The 23,541-nt window shown below is 42.7% G+C and overlaps 1 protein-coding gene across 1 annotated transcript in view; it reads left to right on the top strand.

Moving 5' to 3' along the window:
* Positions 1-22,515, top strand: part of ADCY2 (adenylate cyclase 2) — a 150,544-nt gene extending 128,029 nt beyond the window's left edge. The window contains exons 20-25 of the mRNA XM_063130192.1: positions 6,398-6,556; positions 8,505-8,651; positions 11,748-11,855; positions 14,858-14,972; positions 19,001-19,125; positions 21,680-22,515. Of these exons, the coding sequence (XP_062986262.1) occupies positions 6,398-6,556; positions 8,505-8,651; positions 11,748-11,855; positions 14,858-14,972; positions 19,001-19,125; positions 21,680-21,832 (807 nt within the window). The 3' untranslated portion in view covers positions 21,833-22,515. The remainder of the gene's footprint in view (positions 1-6,397; positions 6,557-8,504; positions 8,652-11,747; positions 11,856-14,857; positions 14,973-19,000; positions 19,126-21,679) is intronic.
* The last annotated feature ends 1,026 nt before the right edge of the window (positions 22,516-23,541 follow it).

Genomic DNA, 23,541 nt, shown 5'->3' with positions numbered 1-23,541 from the left:
CCCCCTTGTCTACACGTGGCTTGCGACATCCCAGAAGGAAGAGGACATAGCGGCCGCCATTTTGTTTGTTTTTTTAATCAGAGAAGAGCGCAGGGGCACTCCTGCGCAAAATGTAAGTTTTTAAAACAAACAAAATCTCCCGCTCCCCCCCACCCCACCCCACCCCCGGTTCCCGGCTCCTTGCATCTACTCGCAAGGAGCTGGGATCATCCTGAGACCATGGGGAAAATCAAAATTGAAGGGTAGGGTGATATCCCAGAGAAAGAGAGGGATCGTCCCTCCCTGCTCCCGGGATGCCCTGTGCATCATGTGGATGCACAGGGTCAATCCCCGGGATATCGCCCCGTCTAGACATGCCCTAGGTGACATCCTTGCTTGCATGTCCTGAGCATCTGGTACTTAACAGGTATACTGCCCTTCACATGGAGAGGCACCATGGCTGACAGTGATGAGCTTTGTCCAATTCTTACCTAACACTACCTGAGCTAGTGGCCATCACCTGTTGTGGCTGTGGGTTTTCTCAGTTGATTGTGCATTGTGAGGAGAAAGTGCTTCCTTTCCCTGGTCAGGAATAAACTATTCTCAGTTTATTAATATGAGTCTATTAATATGAGAGAGAGAATTTTTAATAATCTTATGAATGGTGTGGAGAAGGAAAACTTTCTCCCTCTCTCTCTCTCTCTCTCTTTCTCCACACCATTCATAATATTATTATAACCCTCTATTTTATGTTGGCTCAAAAAACAATGCCTGCCAGTTTTGTGCAAGTCCCTCTTAGACCACTGTTGTTTTCTTTGGCTTTCCCTTTATAACTGTATTTATTGCTGCCTCAGCGTGATTGCAGATTTGTTGCCTTGCTCTGAATTATCGCACTGCGGTGCCAAGAGGAGCCTTGGCTGGGCCAGCAGAAACAGCCAAAGACTATAACGCTGTTTAATTCCATCAAGATATTGTTCTCCTGTGGTCTGTGCAAATGTTGTGCTTGTAGTGTGCGGTTTAATTGAAACTCTTCATACCACTCTGGAATTATTAATACTGCAATGAAGTATCTTATTAAGCCCTGAGTAGGCTTTAGTTTTTATTTGGTGTCTTGGGTTAAGCAATTTGATTTATTTTAATTTATTATGTTAGTTTTAATTAACATTTGCGGCCTGTGATTACCCTGCACCCTTAACTCATCACTAGTGCTATCATCACATTGAGCTCTGGTGTGTAATATGGTTCATAGGCAACTAATGTATAGTGCTTGTGACATCCCTCCTTACAAGACACACGCACACACACATATAGAGTTGGACCCAGGTTTATGCTGGATCAGCTGTGCTGGTGCAAGTGGACTTCTCTGCCCCCTCCTTCCCAAGGCAGCTCCTCCAGACATGCTGAAAATGCTACACAGAGAATCAAGAGACGCTGCTGAATGGGACACGCTATGGTGTAGGAAGGAGGGGGAGATCCCCTAAAATCAGGCAGGAGGACCTTATTTATTTATTATTTATTTAGAATATTTATGTACCGCTCCCCATTGAAAAATTTTGGAGCAGTGTACAAGATAAAATTAAAATAAAAACAGAATAAAACAGTTAAAACAAAATTTAAAAGAAGAAAAACAGAGATCCAAGGCTGCATATTAAGGAAAGGCTTCTTGGAATAAAGATGTTTTCAGGAGGCGCCGAAAGGAGTACAAGGTTGGCGCCTGCCTGACCTCCAGAGGCAGGGAATTCCATAGGAGGGGCGCCACCACGCTGAAGGCTCTTCCCCTGGTGGACTCCAATCGGAGGATGGATCTAGGTGGAACCACCAGGAGCAGGCCCTCAGATGACCTCAGTGACCGGGCAGGTTGGTAAGGGAGAAGGCGCTCTCTCAGGAATCCTGGTCCCAAGTAGTTTTGGGCTTTGTACACAAGTACAAGAACCTTAAAACTTACCCGGTAGCGAATAGGCAGCCAGTGCAGTTCCCTCAGCAGAGGAGTTACATGCTGGAAAGGGGCAGCTCCAGACAACAGCCGAGCTGCAGCATTCTGCATTAGCTCCAGCTTCCGGAGCAGCTTCAAGGGCAGCCCCACATAGAGCGCATTGCAGTAATCCAATCTTGAGGTTACCAATGCCTGTACCACCGTGGGCAAGCTATCCCTGTCCAGGAGAGGCCGTAGTTGGCGAACCAACCGAAGATGGTAAAAGGCACTCTGAGCCGTGGCAGCTACTTGAGCCTCCAACGACAGAAATGGGTCTAAGAGTACCCCCAAACTACGAACCTTCCATGGGCAGAGCCCTCCTCTCACAGAAAGGCTCTTCCTCTTGCAGAAAACAGGTTCTCCATCCATCCCATATCCCCATTCCAGTGCAATTTTTGACTCCCCCCCCCTCACAAAAGTTTTAATTTGTTTATTTAAACAGTTTGACAGATATTTAAGATTAATGATGACAGCTCATCTTTTCATTAAAAAATAAAATCAATAACTGATGTGATACACATACACACACACACACACACACACACACACACATATATATATAAGCAGAATATTAATGGGGCTGTTCACACAAAAAATGATGACAAATTGTGAGTTAATGAATAATTAACCCACGATTTGCCGTGGTATGTGCTGGGCATATTCTGCAGCCTTTTTGAATAGTCAACCCATGATTACGCCAAAGGGAGTTGCTTCCAAACCCAGACACTATGGGTTAATCATGGGTTACATTATTAATTTTAAATTAACTTGTCAGTTGTTTAATCCATGATTAACTTATAGTGTCCAGGTTTGGACATTATGTAGCAACCCCTGATTGGGGATTGAAGATTCAAAATGGGTGCAGCCAACACCATGGCAAATTGTGGGTTTGCCCGCCGCTACGTGCAAGGCTTTTATCATGCACCCTTGGTCAGTCACTGATGGAAGTTTGCGGGTCCTTTTCACTAAATTGTAAACCTCTGGTGCCTCTCCTGTTGTTTTTAAGCTTTATTCTGCCATTTTTAAAAAATCACATAAAATGCAGTAATAAATATAAACTGTCATCAAAGAGGTGGTGTGTTTCCAGAATTGTGCAGTATCACAGTGCTATCTACTGGAATGTATTGAACTTGCTCACGAAGGAAATGGTCCCAGAAAGGGGTGTGTGTGTGCGTGTATTGTACTATGTCGTAATCCCACAAAGACTCTGGAAGAAGAAGCCCAAGTAAGATTGAAGGATCTTTCTTCAACGTAGAATAGCCCCAAGAGTCAGCAAAATGGTGGGGAAATGGAGGGGGTGGGAGTAGGGCTTTTTTTTTTTTTATCTGTCAGTGGGAGTTTCTTGCCAAATGCTCTGTTCACTTCAATTCTGTAAAGTGAGTTCTACCACAGTAAGTGCAGGGGCATTGCGAGAGTGAGTGTGAGAGAAGCCTTGCTCAAATTCTTTTTTTTAAAGGGCTAGCTGAACCTTCGAGCAATAGAAGCCCTCGTGGGGGGACAGGCTGTAGGAAAATTATAATATAGGAGGGATTGATTGCTAGTTAAAATGGAAGAAAGTGTGACAAAGCACTTTGAGCATGTGAGTATGTGGGCGTTTTAAAAGTCTGTAAAAATATTACATGCCATATCGATAGTCCACTGGAAAGCATCAGAACATTATTATTTTTAAAGCATTGATTTGTATAAATTAGGGGTGTGCACAGACCCCCCGATCCGCCCCGCAGGCCGCTCCGCTCCGCACCGCTCTGTCCATAGTCCACTCCTCTTCGCCACGGAGCTCCGGCTCCGAATCGGAGCTCCACAGTGGAGGGGAGTGGCGCCAGGTAAGGCCCCCCCTCCCTCCTCTCCCTTACCTGCAGAGACCAAGGGGGAGGGGGCCTTACCTGCGTCCATCCGCGGTCCCTCGGCTTCTTCAGTGAGCCTGTGGCTCAACCAGGAAGTCTGGGCTGCAAGTGTGGCGACGGCGGGAGAGCCAGGTAAGGGACCAAGGGGGAGGGGGCCTTACCTGCGTCTGTCCGCAGTCCCTCGGCTTCTTCAATTGAGCCCGTGGCTCAGTTGAAGAAGCCGAGGGACCGCGGACGGACGCAGGTAAGGGAGAGGAGGGAGGGGGGGTTTACTGGGCTCTACCTTTCTGGCGGAGCTCCGGATCGAGGCGAAGGATCCGCCTTCACCTCGATCCTCTTCGCCACGCTCCGCCGGCCCCCCAATCCTCTTCGCCTCCGCCTTAAGGGTAGGCGAAGCCCCCCCGCTCCGCTCCTGCTTCTCTGGTTCGAGGAGAAGCGGAGTACATCCCTAGTATAAATCTATATGAGAGTCACATCCAATAATTAATACCCTATTTCTTTGATTCTAAGACACACTTTTTTTCCCCATATAAACATCTCTAAAAATGGGGTGCGTCTTAGAATCGCGGGTGTGTCTTAGGTTTTTTTTTTCTGTTGGTGGTACTGAAATTAGTGTGCATCTTACAATCGATGGAGTCTTACAATCGAAGAAATACGGTATAATAAAAATCATCAGTACATTGTTATTACATTGATGTTACCAATTACTGCTGTTCTGACTGGGTAGTTCTTATTTTGTATATGTTTTGAATTTCCGCATGCCATTTATTGTTCATAACGCAATGACTCTCCTTAACACTGAGATGTGAAATGTGAAGTTAAATTTGACATACATGCTCAGGGCTCACTTCTGCATTTCAATTTCAAAGACTCGCATACTCCTTACACCTGTTTTCCAAGGGGGTAGGAGAACCCAAACAATCATTATTGTGATATCTACCTTGAAGATGGATATCAGAGCCAAAGTTGGCGCGTGCGTTTTTATTCTGTTTCAAGGAGAAACCCCTGCTCGGTCCCTCCATCTGTTTTCAAGGGGGAACTGAAAAGATAGGACAACATAAGGCAGAGGAAGAATAGAAATAACCACAGTGGAAGTTAGGAAGCCTATTTCGGGTTTCAGGCTTGACCCCCCCACACCTGTTTTGAAATGTGGAGAATGAAAAGTAGATTGTAATACGAGTGCTGAAGCAAGGCCTCTGGAACACTACGATTTACTAGCGTTCTACAATGAAATACTTTATGCCAAACTCTTGTTTCCGTTTGGCAAATAGAAGGGAGTCCCTGAATCAGATTTCTATCCCCCTTCTTCAGCCCTACAGAAAATCTCTGTAAAATTAATTTAGCGAGGGATGGGATTTCTGGTTCTTTATCGTTTTGTTTTTTATCTTGCAAACACGTTGTGTAGATTTTTAGGGAATGCGTTGTCTCTCCCCACCCTCTGGAGTTTTGGAGCTCCTGTGCTCTGTGTATCGTTCTTCTTTTAGCTGAGATTGTTGGGAGGCACAGAGCAGAACTATCCATGTTTTCTTTTTGTTATTTTTTTTATCCCTTGCTCCTTTTACTGCATCTCACTCCCTGGTTGAAGCTTGTTCTGACTGTATGTCATACAGCGTATGAACATTTTTTTATGCTCCCCCTGCAAAATTGAGGTTAGTGCAACAGTATTGCAAAGAGTCAAACTGCTGCTGTCACAGGTAAACTATCAATGTTCTTCCCCAGTATCCTCTCTTAGGCCATAGCGAGACCTAAGGTTTATCCCTGGATCGTCCAGGGGTCAAACCTGTGGCCAAAACATCTGTAGAAGCCCAAGTTGCCCACCCCTGGTCTAGAAAAAAATAATATCTTCAGTTTTGAAAGGGGAAAATGGCTGGGGGTGGGGCAGAAGTTAAGTGCCTCTTCCATCATAACTTTTCACTCCCAGTTGCCCCACCTGAAGAGTGCCCGTCCCCCCATTTTAAACAGCTGTCTTGCTACTTTTATGTGTAGTTTGGGCCTAAATCTGGGTAGTGCAACTTGATTGTTCAGCTGTATCCATTCTGTGACTGGACTACTTCTTATGGTGTCTAATAATAATAATAATAATAATAATAATAATAATAATAAAATAAAAAAATAATTTCGTACCTGCCTCTCCCTCTGGATTGAGGCAGGGGACAACATAGAATACAAAAATATTATAAAATACATAAAACTGATTAAAACATTTAAAACCAATACATTGTTAACATAACAGCCAGACTGTCTCCATAGCCCTGGCATATCCTCGCCCCCGCCCCCAAACATCTGATGGGGACCATCTTGCACACAGTTGTTGTTGCTGGACCAGGCTGGGGACTTATATGTACAGCTCTCATTTAACTCATGCAATTCCTATTCCTGTTAGATGTATGCCTGCATGAGCCAATTTATGGAATGGCTATATAAATATAATAAATAACACATGCACATACAACCCCTTGCTGGATCAGGGTGAATACATACTGTTTCATTACTTTGGTGTGTGTGTGTGTGGTGTGTGTGTGTGTGTGTGTTTCTTTCTAAAAACCATCTGATAGGACAAGATGCCTATTGTTTCTTTACTTCTGTGTCCTCTTTGTAACAGAATGAATATTACTGTAGGTTAGATTTCCTGTGGAAGAACAAGTTCAAAAAAGAACGTGAGGAGATAGAGACCATGGAGAATTTGAATCGGCTGCTTCTGGAGAACGTGCTGCCAGCTCACGTGGCTGAGCATTTCTTGGCAAGGAACTTGAAGAATGAGGTCAGCCCTTACCCCATTTCGCCTTAGGTGTTCTGAGATAAAACTGACCAGGGTTGTGCACACCTTTAGAAACAATTTTGCTCAGTACATGCAAAGCACGCTGTAGACTGCCATCCACTGAAAGTGAGAATTGGAAAAACAGCTTGCTCCATTTCTAGTTTCAGTCTGCAGAAACAAAGCATGAGAAAGGTAGATTGTGGCAGATTTTGACTGATGTACACTGTACTCAAGCAGTGAGGAGTTCCAAGGACAATGCTATAGGGTTTTATTTCCTTTGGGTGAAAGATTATTGATGCCTTACATTGCCTATTGAAGCTGCATCTGTTTCCCCACAGCAAACAGCATGCCTTTAGAGTCCCTCAGTTCTGTGGCTCCTTCTTAAAAACCAGTTGCAAAAATCAGTTTTGTTTCTTCGCTACTATGTTCCATTCAAAATTACATTTCTACTAGCCTCTCACACATATTGGAAAAACACTGGTCTCTAACCCTGGACAGAACAAAAGATCAGGCCATGTGCTAATTCTTACCAGCCAATCTATTTAACAACTTAACAGCTACTACAGTACTTTGTGGAGTGTCAAATATGAAATAAACATTAGCAAGGATTGCAGTAACTTGCTGTGGCATTGACTTCCGGCCCAAATGGCACTGTTCCTGTTCTCAGGTCTGCTGCTACACACCATATTAGGAGGGGATTGCTTTCTCAAAGATATTGCATCGTAGCTAGTCAAAACACAATGGCTGGTTCACACAACACGCTAACCCAATATGGGTTGTTGTGTTATCTGCATGTGTTGTCTGTGCACAGTGCATTTTCTGCAATCTGGGTTATTGTGTTGTCTGAATACAACATGATTTCTGCAGAGCGGCTTATTAACCATGCAGTGTGGTTTATTTTTCTTGAACAAGCCACCTTGAGAAGCCATGGCTTGTTGCTGGATTATTCAGGGTGGGTAACAAGCAACCCTACAGAAAAAGTGCTGCATTTTGACAGCACAATAAACCACCCTGCAGAAAAAGCATCGTGTTCTGACAACATGATAACCCACACTTCAACGACAACCCACACTGGGTGGGTTAGTGTGTTGTGTGAACCCAGCCAATCTGTTCAGCTGTGTAGAAACAACTGAATTCCTGCATTGAGCAGGGGGTTGGATTTGATGGCCTTACAGGGCCCTTCCAACTTTACTATTCTATGATTCTATGAAAATTCATACTTGCTCACTGATCCATTGCAGCCTGGGGAACACTGTACACCAACAGCACACATTTTTGGAGGGAATAGTTGTGCATAAGCGCAGAGAAGCATCTGTTGAACTGCCTCTTCCATTAAAATAAATGGAGACATATACTTGTGCAGGAGCTCCATGTGTAAATTGGAATAAATGTGGGACTCTAAGTCAGAAATGTATTTCCAGTTTCGTGTGCCAGAACAATTTTGTGATAAGTAACTTTGACACTCTCTGGTTATAGCATTTTCCGTGCTCTTTCAGCTTAATTAAAAACATGAAAGAAAACAGTGTCATGGTTGTCAACATTATATTCTTTGAAATAACAGAAATCTCCCAATTCCATGTTCTTATTTTCAAAATTTGATCACTTCTGCTTTGGCAAACCTGTCTCTTCACTATCACCAGCGTATGTTATGTGCACCACAGAGAAGTTTGTGTAGATAATTAGTTTAGTTTAGTTTAATAAATAGGTTAATTAAGTAGTACTAATGTTTTTACTCATGGGAATGATTCATAGAAGGAAGTGATTCATCATAAAACAAGTAGTAGTAAACGAGAAAAGGTTATCTTTGTGATAAACAGGTGCAAGGACATATTCCCTATAATTCACAGTCCTTTTTACGTTTTCTTTCCCCTCTCATCTGTGCTTTATTTTATGAATGCCATCTACTGAGAACATTGTGTAACACGGTCTCTCATTCTTCTCTCTTGAATAGGATTTATACCATCAGTCGTATGACTGCGTCTGTGTCATGTTTGCCTCCATTCCAGATTTCAAAGAATTTTATACGGAATCTGATGTCAACAAAGAGGGCTTAGAATGTCTCAGGCTTCTAAATGAGATCATTGCTGACTTTGATGATGTAAGTACTTACTGTCTTTAACTAAAATAGGAGCAAGAAGTTAAGTTTATAGAACTACTTCCTGCATAAATGGGCACAATACAATAGAGATTTTAATGTGCTTAATCCCATTTGAATCAACTTACTATGTTCTATGTATATATTTAAAAGAAATGCCTGTCTCCAAGTTGCTCAGACCAGGAAGTAAGTCTGATCCAGAAACTTTTAGAGAAATCAGAAAGCATCACTTCTGACCCACTCCAGCATATTGGTGCAAAGAAGGTTCTTTGATTGGTATGGCTGGTGTGTGTCCTTTGGCCAGGGTTGGGCGATGGTGCAGTAGTGACTCACTGTCAACACTGGACAGGCTTGTGATGCACTTATGCTTTTATAGCCTCAAAAGAGCCCTAGAAACCATATCTGAAAAAGGACAGAAAGGCAACCCAGAGAACAAGGGAAGGAAACAATTTAACAATGATGTTGTGTAGATTCCCTGTAAAACATGTGTGGACAAAGGACAGCAATTCTAGAGAAAAGGGCTAGTATAGAAGCAGTCTAAGGCCTCAGCTAGACCTAAGGGTTATCCTGGGATTGTCCCGGGGTCATCCCTGTTCATGTAAATGACACACAGGATATCCCGGGAGCAGGCAGGGACGATCCCGGGATAAACCCTAAGTCTAGCTGAGGCCAGAGTTTACTTTAACTTTACTGAGATTTCAGCAAACACCCTCAGCCATTTAAAATGTGCCTTTCAGTTCATGGCACGATATCTGAGGGGAAGAGACTGTTGAAGACAATCCCCGTTCTAGGTTTTAGCATGTCATCTGTGAGAATGAACAGAAGAGATAACTTTAGCCCTTGTTGAAAGATGGTGAACATGGGTCACATCAACGGAAAACAGATTTTCTTAGCTAGCGAAAAGAGGAAGGTTACTCAAACTGTCTGTCTTTATTTTTGTGGCTGCAAAGCAATTCTGAAACTATTTTGATTCACATATAGCGGATTCTCATTCAGGGGGCTGTCTTCACGGTGCCAGGTTGGTGACACTCAACTATCAAACCCTGTGCTATTGCTGGTGTATGGTGGTGGCAAATTGTCTTTATGAGGGGAGTGAGCACAGACTTTCTGGTGGCCATTTGGCTTGCTGGGCCTGCCCTCTCCCATGGCTTCCTGTGACCAATAGGAGGTCACCTTCTGCCTAGGAACACCTCCAGAGTGGCTCCAAGCGAGGACAGCCTGGCGGAAGAGCCAGGCTGCCCTCGCTCTGGCTGGAAAAATCAGAGTAAGTCCCCACTATTCAGCCATACATAGAATCATAGAATCATAGACAAGCAGAGCCGGAAGGGGCCTACAGGGCCATCGAATCCAACCCCCTGCTCAATGCAGGAATCCACCCTAAAGCATCCCTGACAGATGCTTGTCCAGCTGTCTCTTGAAGGCCTCTAGTGTGGGAGAGCCCACAACCTCCCTAGGTAACTGATTCCATTGTCGTACTGCTCTAACATCTTCGTCTCTTTTCCCTGGGATGGCTTTGAATCTCCTGCTGCAGATTCGAAGCATGGTTTTGGAGCCACCCCAGGGCAAAGATGACATCAAGACAGCCCCTAGGTTTTTGCTGTGGAGCGCTATCTGAATCTAAATTGAACTGCCTTTGTACAGTATGTTCTTTTAGGCAGTCTACCATATTTTTCTTCTGTCATTGTTTGGATTTATCTATTGTTTTCCAGTTGTTATCTCTCATGGTCAACGGCTGAAACAAATAAACTATCTATTCAAAGCAGCATGCTCACAAAAGTATTGCTTAATATTTTTATGTTTAAACATGCAAAGCTTCAGAACTGGCTATGAAGCTGAAAAGGTATAACTATAAAATGCTATGTAGTTTTTGGCATTGTTGGTAAGGGTACGGACACAAAAATGAAACACAGCTTGACGCTCTGACTGAATGTGTTGTACACCTTGGAGGACTATATTAAATGTTCTTTTGTCTTTGAAGTGCAGCAAACCTGAGCTGCATGAGATATGATGGGCATGAAACACCAGGGACAGCAAGCAAAGTCTCTCTTAGAAGAATGCAGCATGCGCTTTGCTCATTGGACTCACAAGGCGAACTCATTTCTGCTCTCTAAAGTATGGGAAGCCTTATCCCATGGCTATAGAGATCTTATCTTAACAAACAAACGAAAAGTTTTAATGTAAATGGTATTCAGGATAGGCTCCTATGACAAAATATCTGACTGTAAGACAGATTGATTCATTGATTTATTTTGTTTGAATTTATATCTGTCCTTCTTTTGAACTAAAATCATGATGGCTTCCTAGCACTAAAAGAAATGTGCCAAAGCTGACATGGGTGCAGCGTCTGCAAGGAGAATGTTCCTTAGTGCTCAGCAGAGTCCAGCTGGACATCAGGAAAAACTTCTTGACTGTTAGAGCAGTACGACAATGGAACCAGTTACCTGGGGAGGTGGTGGGCTCTCCCACACTAGAGGCCTTCAAGAGGCAGCTGGACAGCCCTCTGCCAGGGATGCTTTAGGGTGGATTCCTGCATTGAGCAGGGGGTTGGACTTGATGGCCTTTTAGGCCCCTTCCAACTCTACTATTCTATGATTCTGTGAGTCCTCCTGCTACTCCCTATATGTGCCAGCAGTGCACTGGGAAGTTACCGGCCCAGCTGTTCTGCACTGAGCAAGTTAATTGAGCTCTGCTAGGAGTGACTGAGCTCTGGAGCTAGAGTAAGCAGCACAGCAGGGCAGCTTCCTCAGTTGAGTACCAGTGAGTATCACTAGGCAGCTCACCGGGAGAAAAGTACTTGGCATGGAAAGAGTGTAGGGGAGGGTTCAGCTCTTCTCGTCTGCCTGTCCTTTTTTGTTTTAACATTTGATCCCCGATTTCATATGAGATTTGAGCATAGATGAGTTTAAAGGAAAGGGTTTGCTGCAGTTACATGTAGTTTGGCCCTAAATGGAAATGAGGCAGGAATCTCTGGATGTGCTAACTGTGCTTGAAATATTCGTCCAAGCAGATGGTCAGGGACAGTACTGGGACCTCTGTATTAACAATGCCCATGCATTACTGTTTAGCCATCAAATATCTGAGAACCTTATTTCTCCACAGCTGTTGTCTAAACCCAAATTTAGTGGCGTTGAAAAGATCAAGACCATTGGGAGCACTTACATGGCAGCCACGGGACTAAGCGCAACATCCAGCCAAGAACACAGTCAGGTACATACACATCCAAGCGGTACACAGCTTGTCTATAACTCGTGTTTCATATTTAGTCTGGGATAAAAAGGCCCATGTAAGGAGTTGTGGGTGTGCAAAAGAGCCACAAACTTAAAACACCCACCCCACCCCCCATCCAAAGGAAGCCCCTCGAAAACTCTGGGGAACTTTTGGAACGTTCTGAGATGCAATTTGAGGGGTTACAGTCTGAACAATAAACTGGGGAAGTCCCAGCGTGTGCCCAGAAGCATTATTTATTTATTTATTGCACTTATATACCGCCCCCATAGCCAGGGCTCTCTGGGCGGTTTACAGAAATTCTAAAATTGAGATAAAAACCAGTACACAAAATTTAAAATTCTAAAACACAGAACATACGCACATAAAGCATTTAAAACCGTTAAAAAACTAAACATGTGGGTGATTAAGATGTGCTACCATATGCCTGGGCAAAGAGGAAAATCTTAACCTGGCGCCGAAAAGGTAGCAGCGTTGGCGCCAGGCGAGCCTCGTCAGGGAGATTGTTCCATAGTCTGGGGGCCACCACCGAAAAGGCCCTGTCGCCTCTCTTGGAATAGGCACCCGGAGGAGGCCCTTAGATGTTGAACGTAGTGACCGGGTATATTCACGTCGGGAGAGGCGTTCCGTCAGGTATTGTGGTCCCAAGCCATGTAAGGCTTTATAGGTCAAAACCAGCACCTTGAATTGGGATCGGAAACATACAGGCAGCCAGTGCAAGCGGACCAGAGCAGGTGTTATATGGTCGAACCTTCTGGTTCCCGAAATCAATCTGGCCGCTGCATTTTGTACGAGCTGCAGCTTCCGAACCGTCTTCAAAGGCAGCCCTACGTAGAGCGCATTGCAGCATCTGCTTGCACTTGTGGAGCTTTGGGATCAGGCTTCCCAAACCTGGCACCCTCCAGATGTGTTTTACTGCAACTCCCATCATTCCCAACCAGCATGGCGATTTCAAGCCCACCTTAACCAAGGCAACATAAATGTGAGGGTGACGGGATGTTTGTAGAACAACAGCAGTGATGAGAGAAGAGGGCACCTAACTTGTCTAGTACCTAGCAACTCCACCTTGCAAAGGTCCCTCCCCCCCCCCGCCCTCAGGCCGTTCCAACCCCCATCCCAAACCCACACAGAGATGGCCAGGCAGCACTTGAAGGAGAGAATCCACAGTTCTTCCTGCCTGCTGATTCTTCCCAACAAATATCCGCTCCCGCGTTCATGTTACAAAGCAAACACGGGGTCGGCAGCCTGCTTTGCCTCATAAACAAGCCATTCTGTCCTCACTAGGCTGTGTAATTTTTCCAGCAACAAAGATCCCCCCCAATATTCATGTTTTAACTAAATAATTCTTGACCATAAAATGCAGTTCTAATGAAATACAAAACGCTAACACTTTAAATTTTCTAACTCGGATTGTGCTTTTAATTCCAAAATCAACAATCTGCTGTTATAATACAACATTTATTTTTGGAGTCGCTACAGTAAATGTAGAATGCCTGTGAAAGGCTTCAAAATTTCAGGGGGGGGGGAGTATAACTCAGGCATACTTACAATACCTTGTATTCCAGCATTAAAAGAATCTCACCTGTAGTTTGTGAAGTGATGCTAAACTTGACAAGTAAAACTACATTTCCCTCCCCTAACCTTCCTGGCAAGGTTCTGAAAGAAAATGTATTTATGCCTGTTGAACACATAGGATATTTTTTGAAGAATCATGCTACGTTCTCACATCACACCAAAAGAGCTCCATCCTATCCTCTTCTTTTTATTGCTGCAGCTCAAACAAGGGCTTATGCTCTGGTGTGTAATAATTGTTGGTGGAGACCTGGCCCAAAAGGCAACGGAGCCATCACCAGTAAGCATGGAAGCCAGTTCAGATATGAGCCCTGGAGGGGTTGCTCCCTCCAACCGAACTGCTTTTTATTTAAATCGGGAGGTGCAACTTCAAACAGAGGTGACCTGTGCTCAGACAGCTGCCTGAGGTCCAAGACTGAAAGTCCCCAATGTTCCAAAACTGATAGCCATCAATGTCCCTTCCCCGCTTTCCACGCTATTGGTCAAGCACTCGGGGATATTAGTGGGGGAGAGTGAAATAAGCAAGCGGCATGTTCATCCTAAGAGGTTGGAAGGTTTCTTACCTGCGCGAGGTCAATAGCAGGTCTCTTGCCCAGGGGCTATGGGCTTTTCTACATACGTCTGTTAATCTGCTGCATCTACTTTCCATTTCATCACAGAACTGAGGTCTGAGAAGCATTTCCTTTCCTACTTTTATGCTACATAAACTCTAGGTATAGCAGAATACTGCAAATACACAAGTGGAAACAGCGCGTTCCTTCGCCATCAGAAATAATACTCAATTTTTTTCTCTCTAAAGACTTTCATTGAAAGAGCTTCTTTCATTGAAAGAAGCGAAACTGAAGGGTCACAATGTTGTTTAAAGAACCTGTAAACAACTATGATTAGGGAATTACAAGTGCGCAAAAAATGTGTCAGGTAGAAAAGCTCTCTCAGACCCCTATTTATTTATTTATTACATTTTTATACCGCCCAATAGCCGAAGCTCTCTGGGCGGTTCAGCCCTGAACCTATGCTGTTTGTGCATGTCGTTTTGTCATCAGGATGTGTCTAGTGTAAAACTGATATATGCTTACATAGATAACAGCATGAATAAAATAATGTACAGCCTAATCCTATGCGTTCTTACACAGAAGTAAGTCCCTCCGAGCTCAATTATTCTCTTTTCATTTAAATATTTAATATTCCCTTTTTTCTTATCAGGAATAAACCCAAAGAGATTTAATTCCATGGGAAATGCGCCCAAATAAGTGTACATAGGATTGTAACCCTATAATTAAGCCATTTCCCCCTAGTAAGTGTACAGTAAATTCAATTGTAATATCCAGGGGGGGGAAGTGGAAATGTTTTGATGATTTGAGTTGCCTTACTTGTGTGTGTGTGTGTGTGTGTGTGTGTGTGTGCACATTCAGGAAACTGAGCGACAGTACATGCACATTGGGACTATGGTGGAGTTTGCATTTGCCCTTGGAGCAAAACTGGACGTTATCAACAAGCATTCCTTCAATGACTTCAAGCTACGAGTAGGTAAGCAACATAAATATTGCATCTTGGCTCATCTACAGTGATAAGACCCTTTCCATATATATATGGAAAAGATGCAAGTTCCTCTATTTTTATTAATGATGCAAGTTCCTCTATTTTGTTATTCCAGTATCTTGAGTTTGTATATATATATATTTTTTTTAAAAAAACCTAATTCCCCACCCAACCTGCGATAATCTCAACACATCCCTGCAGACAAAGATGTCGAATCTAGGATGTTTCACTTTAAAACCAGTAGAGTAATAAAACATGAATGTTGCAAGACAATGAAAAACACACACACAGCAGATCAAAATGAATCCGATTTATGGCAAAAATATAAACAGAGTTCCTAGAAATATACCACAACCTAGGGAAAGGCTAAGGTAAGTGTAGATCCTTTTATCAATAGAAAAAGTTGTTATCATTTCTGTCAAGAAAGGTAAAATAGTGGCTATGTGATGAGCACGTCACAAAAAATTAAGGCAGGGCAATACTCAAGTTGAGAGCCTTTTTGACTGAGGAGCAGGATAAAAATACTCTAAATAAATAAAAGGAAACTGGTCAGTTTTCTTTTCTTTGGGAAGTTGCCTAGAACAAATAAGAAAAAGATCGCCTTCTACACATTTAGAGAAAACATGGTTTTTTCATTTCTAAATGAAATCAATCACATTACTGCTTTGACAGCATATTTCTTTTGTTAAAAAAAGGAAAAGGAAAAAAGAGCAGGGTGTGTGTGTTCCAGTGTGTGATCATGTATGCATTTCTGAGCAAGAGTATACCATACCAGCTTATAAGTGTGGGCAGAATCTCGCCTAAAAGATTACATTAGAATCATAGAATCATAGAATAGTATTATTATTATTATTATTATTATTTATTTATATAGCACCATCAATGTACATGGTGCTGTACAGAGTAAAACAGTAAATAGCAAGACTCTGCCGCATAGGCTTACAATCTAATAAAATCATAGTAAAACAATAAGGAGGGGAAGAGAATGCCAACAGGTACAGGGAAGGGTAAGCAGGCACAGGGTAGGGAAAAACTAACAGTAGAAAGTAACAGTAGAAGTCTGCACAACATCAAGTTTTAAAAGTTTTAAAAGTAGAGTTGGAAGGGGCCTAAAAGGCCATCGAGTCCAACCCCCTGCTCAATGCAGGAATTCACCCTACAGCATACTTGACAGATGGTTGTCCAGCTGCCTCTTGAAGGCCTCTAGTGTGGGAGAGCCCACAACCTCTATTGTCGTACTGCTCTAACATTCAGGAACTTTTACCTGATGTCCAGCTGGAATCTGGCTTCCTTTCACTTGAGCCCGTTATTCCGTTATTCCGTGCACTCTGGGAGGATCGAGAAGAGATCCTGGCCCTCCTCTGTGTGACAACCTTTTAAGTCTTTGAAGAGTGCTATCATGTCTCCCCTCAATCTTCTCTTCTCCAGGCTAAACCTGCCCAGTTCTTTCAGTCTCTCTTCATAGGGCTTTGTTTCCAGACCCCTGATCATCCTGGTTGCCCTCCTCTGAACGCGCTCCAGCTTGTCTGCGTCCTTCTTGAATTGTGGAGCCCAGAACTGGACGCAATACTCTAGATGAGGCCTAACCAGGGCCGAATAGAGAGGAACCAGGACCTCACGTGATTTGGAAGCTATACTTCTATTAATGCAGCCCAAAATAGCATTTGCCTTTTTTGCAGCCATGTCGCACTGTTGGCTCATATTCAGCTTGTGATCCACAATTCCAAGATCCTTCTCGTTTGTAGTATTTCTCCTTTGTTGCTTAGGGCCAAACTGAGGGTTCTTCAAATCACATACAGGAGAACTCTATATGATGAGCCTATTTAAGCTTCCTCACCCCCAACTGTTTGTTTTAAGGTTACCCACTCCACCTGTTTTTACTCAGAAATGTCACTGCCTTCGCTATGGTGGAGTGTGGGGTGTTAAAACAAAGAGAAGAAAAACTGCTCTAGTAATTCCATTGGAGATATGTGTTTTTTTCTTTTTCTTTTTAATCTCTTCTCTCAGGGTGTGTGTGGAATTTTGGAACAAAAACGGGGTGGGGAGGCTTAAATACCTCCTCCCTGAACACCACTCAATCCAAATTGAGGCTGTGTGTGCTAACACTGAGGTAAAGAAAACTAGCATGCATGGCTCCACCATGCATGCCAGGCAGAATATTTAGTTTGGCCCTTAGTTTCTTTCATCCAGACATCTTGAGCCTTTAACAACCCACATACATCAGTTCTCCTCAACAGTGTGTTTGGATTCTCTTTCTTTTATTAAAATACATTTTAAATACATATTAAATAAAATCTTTCAAAAATGTTTAGGGTTTGTAGAATGCAAAGATGGAACATTAAATTCCTTACTGACAGAGGGTCATTCTAACATTTTAATATCCTTTTAGTAATGCCAAATGTTTTTGAATGCACTATGACGTTCAGGAAGAGGAAATGCAAGCAGTAAATATATCTGTCCCGTAAAAATATATCTAAAATATTTGGCTTTAACATTTTTTTCTTTCTGTTCTGTTGGATTCTGTATAATTGCGGTTTTGCCTTGCTGTTGATTCTAGTCATATTAGCTTATAGTGTCACCTAGTGGCAAAAGCCTGTCAATCAATAAATATTTGTGTTTTCTAATTGTGGAAGAATACTTTGTCACAAAAAGGCCCATCCCAGGGACAAGAACTAAAGTTCTAGTTGTTTGCTTGCAATACCCTCATCCCCCCCGTCCCCTTGTATATTCTTTTTCTTTTATGTATTCTTCCTGATATATTTCTGTTTTCAGACTATATTTACAAACTATCTCAGGAAACTAAATTGCAGCTTTTAATATAAAATTCCTCAAGATTCTTATTTTGACAGCAAGAAAAAGGAGTATCCTATAGAAAATAATTAAAACTTTTAAAAGTTGAGTGTGTGTCTGCATATTCCGCATCTTTTCGTTCGCTTAGCCAATTGTACAACATACTCCTAGAAAGCAAAAGGTTAGACAGAATATAGAAATCAATAAATGAGCAAAATTCAGTTCCATAACAAATGTTTTACAATTAAGAAAAAACCCAACTTCATAATATCAATGCTGGTGCCATCAAAACACATTCCACAATACTGCATATAGTGCTCAATTAATGGATTAATACTTCTCAAGTTTCCCATTTCTAGAGTTAAAAGTGGTTAATTTAAATATGACAATGGAACCAATTACCTAGGGAGGTGGTGGGCTTTCCCACACTAGAGGCCTTCAAGAGGCAGCTGGACAAGCATCTGTCAGGGATGCTTTAGGGTGGATTCCTGCACTGAGCAGGGGGTTGGACTCGATGGCCTTGTAGGCCCCTTCCAACTCTGCAATTCTATGATTCTATGAAATGGGTTGTATCCAATGGTGTCATTCTACTAGTACACTTGCAGAAACCCTAAATTTGGAAGGAAAGCCTGTGTGTGTGTATGTGTATGGATGTGTTTTCAAAACCCTACCTTTCCTCCAAAGAACTCTGAACAGCATTTTAGCCTCATAACAATCCTGCAAGGTAGCTTAGACTGAGAGAGAATAATTTGCCCAAGACCACCCAGTGAACTTCAGGCATGAATTTGAAAAGCAAAATGGCATATAGTGAGGAGTGCAGAAGTTTTCCCCATTGGGGCTCGCCTGCTTGCAATCTGTCCCCCAGAAAGGTTGTCACTTTCCCCCAGATGCAATGTGGTATCAGAAGTGAGCCTGGCTTGAAGACAAGCACTTGGGAAGGAAGAGATGTAGGAAAATTCGCTGCAGGCATAGGGAGAGTTCCACCCTCCTCGTCCCTTTTGCTCCTTAAAATCGAACTCCCCAGTCCCTGCTTCCTATGGCAGATCTGGATTTCAAGATACAGATCATGTCTGCTTTAGCCCTTGGATTATTTCTATACCTAGTTCCACGTTTCGAGGTATTATAAAAGTGCCCTAACACTGCTGATACCCCTATGAGTGTGTCAGTCAGTTTGAAGCATCTTTGTAGATATGAGAAACAATACATTGACTTGCCATTTTTTATAGGTATTAACCATGGACCTGTAATTGCTGGTGTTATTGGAGCTCAGAAACCACAGTATGACATCTGGGGCAACACTGTAAATGTGGCTAGTAGGATGGACAGCACTGGCGTCTTAGATAAAATACAGGTACCGTTTCCATTCTTGCTAATCGTCAACGGCTTCTGTATGGCAGAGGAACCCTCTAGCTAAAAATCAGTGGCATGCCAAAACATGGAATATTGGACAAATGGAAAAATTAACTCGCCAAGTAAGGATAACAGCAGGACACCAAAACACAAACACACTTTAAAGAGTTGTGGCTCCCTTGAATAAAATGCATAGGAAACTTCTTTAGGGGTTTACAGCTGTACTCTTTTCAAATCCAGGGAACTGCAACAATTCCATTTTATTTAACAATTTATGCTTGTTTTTTTTCCTCTTTCTGTCTTTAGGGTGAGCCAATTCAAAGGTGGGCGAGGCTCCTATATTTTTTACTAATTTGGAAGAGAGAATTTTTCCAAGCCTCAGTATCTCATAAAGGGATGAAATTATTACATCTACCAAAATAACCGTTGCACTGTTTTTAAACATTTGAATTAGTTTTATGTATTTTATGGTGTTTTTATTTGGGTTGTGCCCTGCCTCGATCCAGAGGGAGAGGCGGGTAACAAATAAATAAATTATTATTATTATTATTATTATTATTATTATTATTATTATTTATTATTATTTTGCACAACTTCTAAAGATAATGGATCTCCGCCCTCCCTTGCCTTTGCTCACCCTTTCCTCTCTCTTTCTAGGTTTTTTCTCTGTCTGCCTCTCTCCTCTTTAAAAAGAAACCCAAATAAACAAAGAGAAAACGTGGCAGGGCCTTTGATGCAGCCCACCTTAGGTCAGGGTGTGGCCCGTTGTGAGTCCCAATATACCAGGTGAAGACTAATGGAATGTATTAGTCAACAATGTAGAAACCTGCTCTTGTATTAGCCTGAATGTACTTCATAGCTATCCTAAAATAATTAACGTTGGGGAAATTCCACTCACCTTTTGTTTTTTAACTGATTCTAATATGCATTAGTCTTGTCTGGTGGGTTTTTCTCTTTGTCACTTGAGAGAAATGATAGTTTATGTTTATACATTTTAAAAGCTTAAATTTACACGCACACCCAAAAAAAAAATTTATTTATTACATTTTTTTAATCCCGCCCAATAGCCGAAGCTCTCTGGGCGGTTCACAAAGATTAAAACCATAATAAAACAACCCACAGTCTAAAAACCCAGATACAAAATAGAGTACAAAAAGCACAACCAGGATAAAACCACGCAGCAGAAATTGATATAAGATTAAACTACAGAATTAGAACAGTAAAATTTAAGTTAAAATTAAGTGTTAAAATACTGAGAGAATAAAAAGGTCTTCAGCTGGCGACAAAAGGAGTACAGTGTAGGCGCCTGGCGGATTAATGACAATCTTGTCCTGGTTTTGTCATATAATGCATTATATGTACTGGGTCGCTCACCTGCCCGTTAAGATCAGCAAGAGACAGAGGCCCCGTTCAGACAAGACGCTAAACCATGCTACTTAACCACAAAATGGTTAACGGAATGCATGCATTGCACGGGGTTTGGCAGTGGAGCTGCGCCTACTCAGCGCCATGACAACAGCCCCTGAGTCTGGAACAACTGACACAAGGGGAGAGACCCAGTCACTACACGCAAGTCAGCTTTACCTCACAGAGGAGAACCCCATGCACACATTGGCCCCGTTCAGACAAGACGCTAAACCATGCTACTTAACCACAAAATGGTTAACGGAATGCATGCATTCCGTTAACCATTTTGTGGTTAAGCAGCATGGTTTAGCGTCTTGTCTGAACGGGGCCAATGTGTGCATGGGGTTCTCCTCTGTGAGGTAAAGCTGACTTGCGTGTAGTGACTGGGTCTCTCCCCTTGTGTCAGTTGTTCCAGACTCAGGGGCTGTTGTCATGGCGCTGAGTAGGCGCAGCTCCACTGCCAAACCCCGTGCAATCATTGGTGCGTGGTGGCGGCGGCACACTGCTCTAACGAGGGGAGGCAGCTTGGGCTTTTCAGCCGCCATTGGGCTTGCTGGGCCTGCTCCCTCCCCACTCCCCTCCTGCAGCTTCCAGGCACCAATAGCAGGTCACCTTCCACCCTGGAGTGGCTCCAAGGGAGAACAGACCACCAGAAGAGGCGGGCTGACCTCGCTCTGGCTGGAAAAGTTGGGATAAGTCTCCAACTTTTCAGCTGCGCATCTTTGCCTCGGGGTGGCTTCGAATCTGCGGCTGCGTCATCTGACCGACACGGTGCAGTTTCGGAGCCACCGCAGGGCAAGGACGACGTCAAGACAATCCCTCAGAAATAAGAATGGGGGAAAAGATATATAAAGGGTTCTTCCAGATAAGACTTTTATTTTGCAATTGCCCTGCCTCATTCATGGAATTTTGCAGGGGGTCCAGACAGCCTTGTTTTCTTTCCGGTGTTTTCCCATCATTTCTTCCATCTTTTTTTTTACCTCTTTTGCAAAAGAAAAAAACCGTTAAAGAGGAAAAGGTGGGAAAGGTACACAGTGCCTTTTGATTGGTAGTGCTAGTGCTAGGTGCCCTCCATTTGGAAGCACCTGTCAGCACATCTAGACTTTCTTTTCTTTCTTTAAAAAAGAACAACTTGTTTTGCATTTCAGGTCACAGAAGAGACAAGTAATGTGTTACAAACACTGGGCTACATTTGTACCTGCCGAGGGATCATAAACGTCAAAGGAAAAGGAGAACTTCAGACCTATTTTGTACATACTGAAATGACAAAGTCCCTTTCACAAGGGAATGTGGCATCCTGAAATATACTCTTGGTTGTGGGCTGTCCCACATTTTTAGGGGGTTGGGGGAAGCATCACCTTTTTCTTAACTCTATTTTGGCCCATACCATGAACATGTGTGTAATTTTCTGGTATATAGAAACATTGCTGTAGTAATGTCTACAGTCTAGTACCACCATCCAGCATCCAGAGACCTCAATAGTCTTAATGTTCCAGGATGGCTGAAGCATGTACTATGGGCTAAGAAGACTAGCAGCAATATGTGCTGTCAACTCTTAAGTAGAAAAGAAGAGAGGCAAAACTTGAACGTAATTTAAGAAATTAAAGGTCTGAGACTTTTGGTGGGCTGGATTAGCTACAAAGAATGCTTTAAGAGGGAAAACAAAAATACAAAATAAAATAATCTTATGGCAATAAAATTAGAGCTGCATGGAAAATTGTGAAAAGTAGGGTAGCTCCCCAATAACATCCTCTAGTCCTGAATTTGTAATATCTAATTCTGTCCCTTTACCTACTACAACTAGGGTGTGTTTATCAAGTGTCTCATAGCCAGCCAGGATGCAAAATGGGGCCCCTGGCTGACCACCTTCTTGAAGGAAGTAGCTGAGCAGGACCAGTTTTGTATAAAATGTGTCCAATGTTTTGATGCCATTGTCTTTTGTAAAATTAACTCATTAAAAGTTTATATGTACTTTCTCTTTAAATTTGAGATTATATTATTATACATACATACATACATACAAGACACACGGTGCTTTATGGCATATGCAAAAACAAAAAAATGGGGGGAAAGGCAAAACTCTGGCCACCAAGTTTGCAATCTAAATTCTGTCAGTGTTGAACACAACAAAGGGAAGATGGCAAGTAGAGGCCAGGATAACAAAAAATGAATGTAAGCAAATGCAGTAATTCATATTTTTTATTCTCTTTTATGGTTACAAATTTTGCTTTTTTGTATGTGGGGGGGCAGGAGGAGGGGGCTTCCGTCCTAGAGCCCCTTAGTGCTACCTCTCTCTCTCATTCTCTTGCTGGGATCAACAAGATGTAATAAAATAGGCTGAATCTACAAAGAGTTTAAAGGTATTTTTAGTTTAAAGGTATGGCTGTCCTAGAAAAGCCTTATTAATATTTTGTCTGTCCACACTGGACAAGTGGGTACTACAAGCAGAGTTGTAGTAGAGTCCAGGATTGAAGCACCTAAAAGTTTTAAATGCCAGGGGTGATGACATCATCTGCCACCACCCACCCGCTGAGCTTTGTTGCGATCCTCAAAGTAGTTGGAGAGGTGGGAGGAGAATGGATTTTTCCATATTGTTGTGAGTACATGGGGGTGGTTTGGTCCTGAATGAACAGTTCAGACCCATTAGCTCTAAAGAACGACATGGTCCTGAGCGGGATGAAAACTGCTACAACTGTTTTGTTGGTATGAACCATTTTTGGACTCTTTGGGGGCACAGCTGTGGTGACTGTCACAATGAGCATCTGCACTTCAAAAGTTACCACCACAACACCACTGTCTGCAGCTCTGTTTTATTACCAAAATATTAGAAATCAAAAAACTCGTGGATGCTCTGTAAAACACAAATTAAGGAAGAGGGGCAATTCCAGTGAAATTGGAATTGCGGATGTGGGAGTAACTGCAGTCTGTCCCTCTATATTATAGCATCTATATCAAAGCTGTTGATACTCCACACCAACACTGACCATCCTCATATTTCACACCAAGAATA

This window comes from Elgaria multicarinata, chromosome 7, assembly GCF_023053635.1.
Source record: "Elgaria multicarinata webbii isolate HBS135686 ecotype San Diego chromosome 7, rElgMul1.1.pri, whole genome shotgun sequence".
Classification (NCBI taxonomy): domain Eukaryota; kingdom Metazoa; phylum Chordata; class Lepidosauria; order Squamata; family Anguidae; genus Elgaria; species Elgaria multicarinata.
This window is presented reverse-complemented; position numbering and strand designations above follow the sequence as displayed.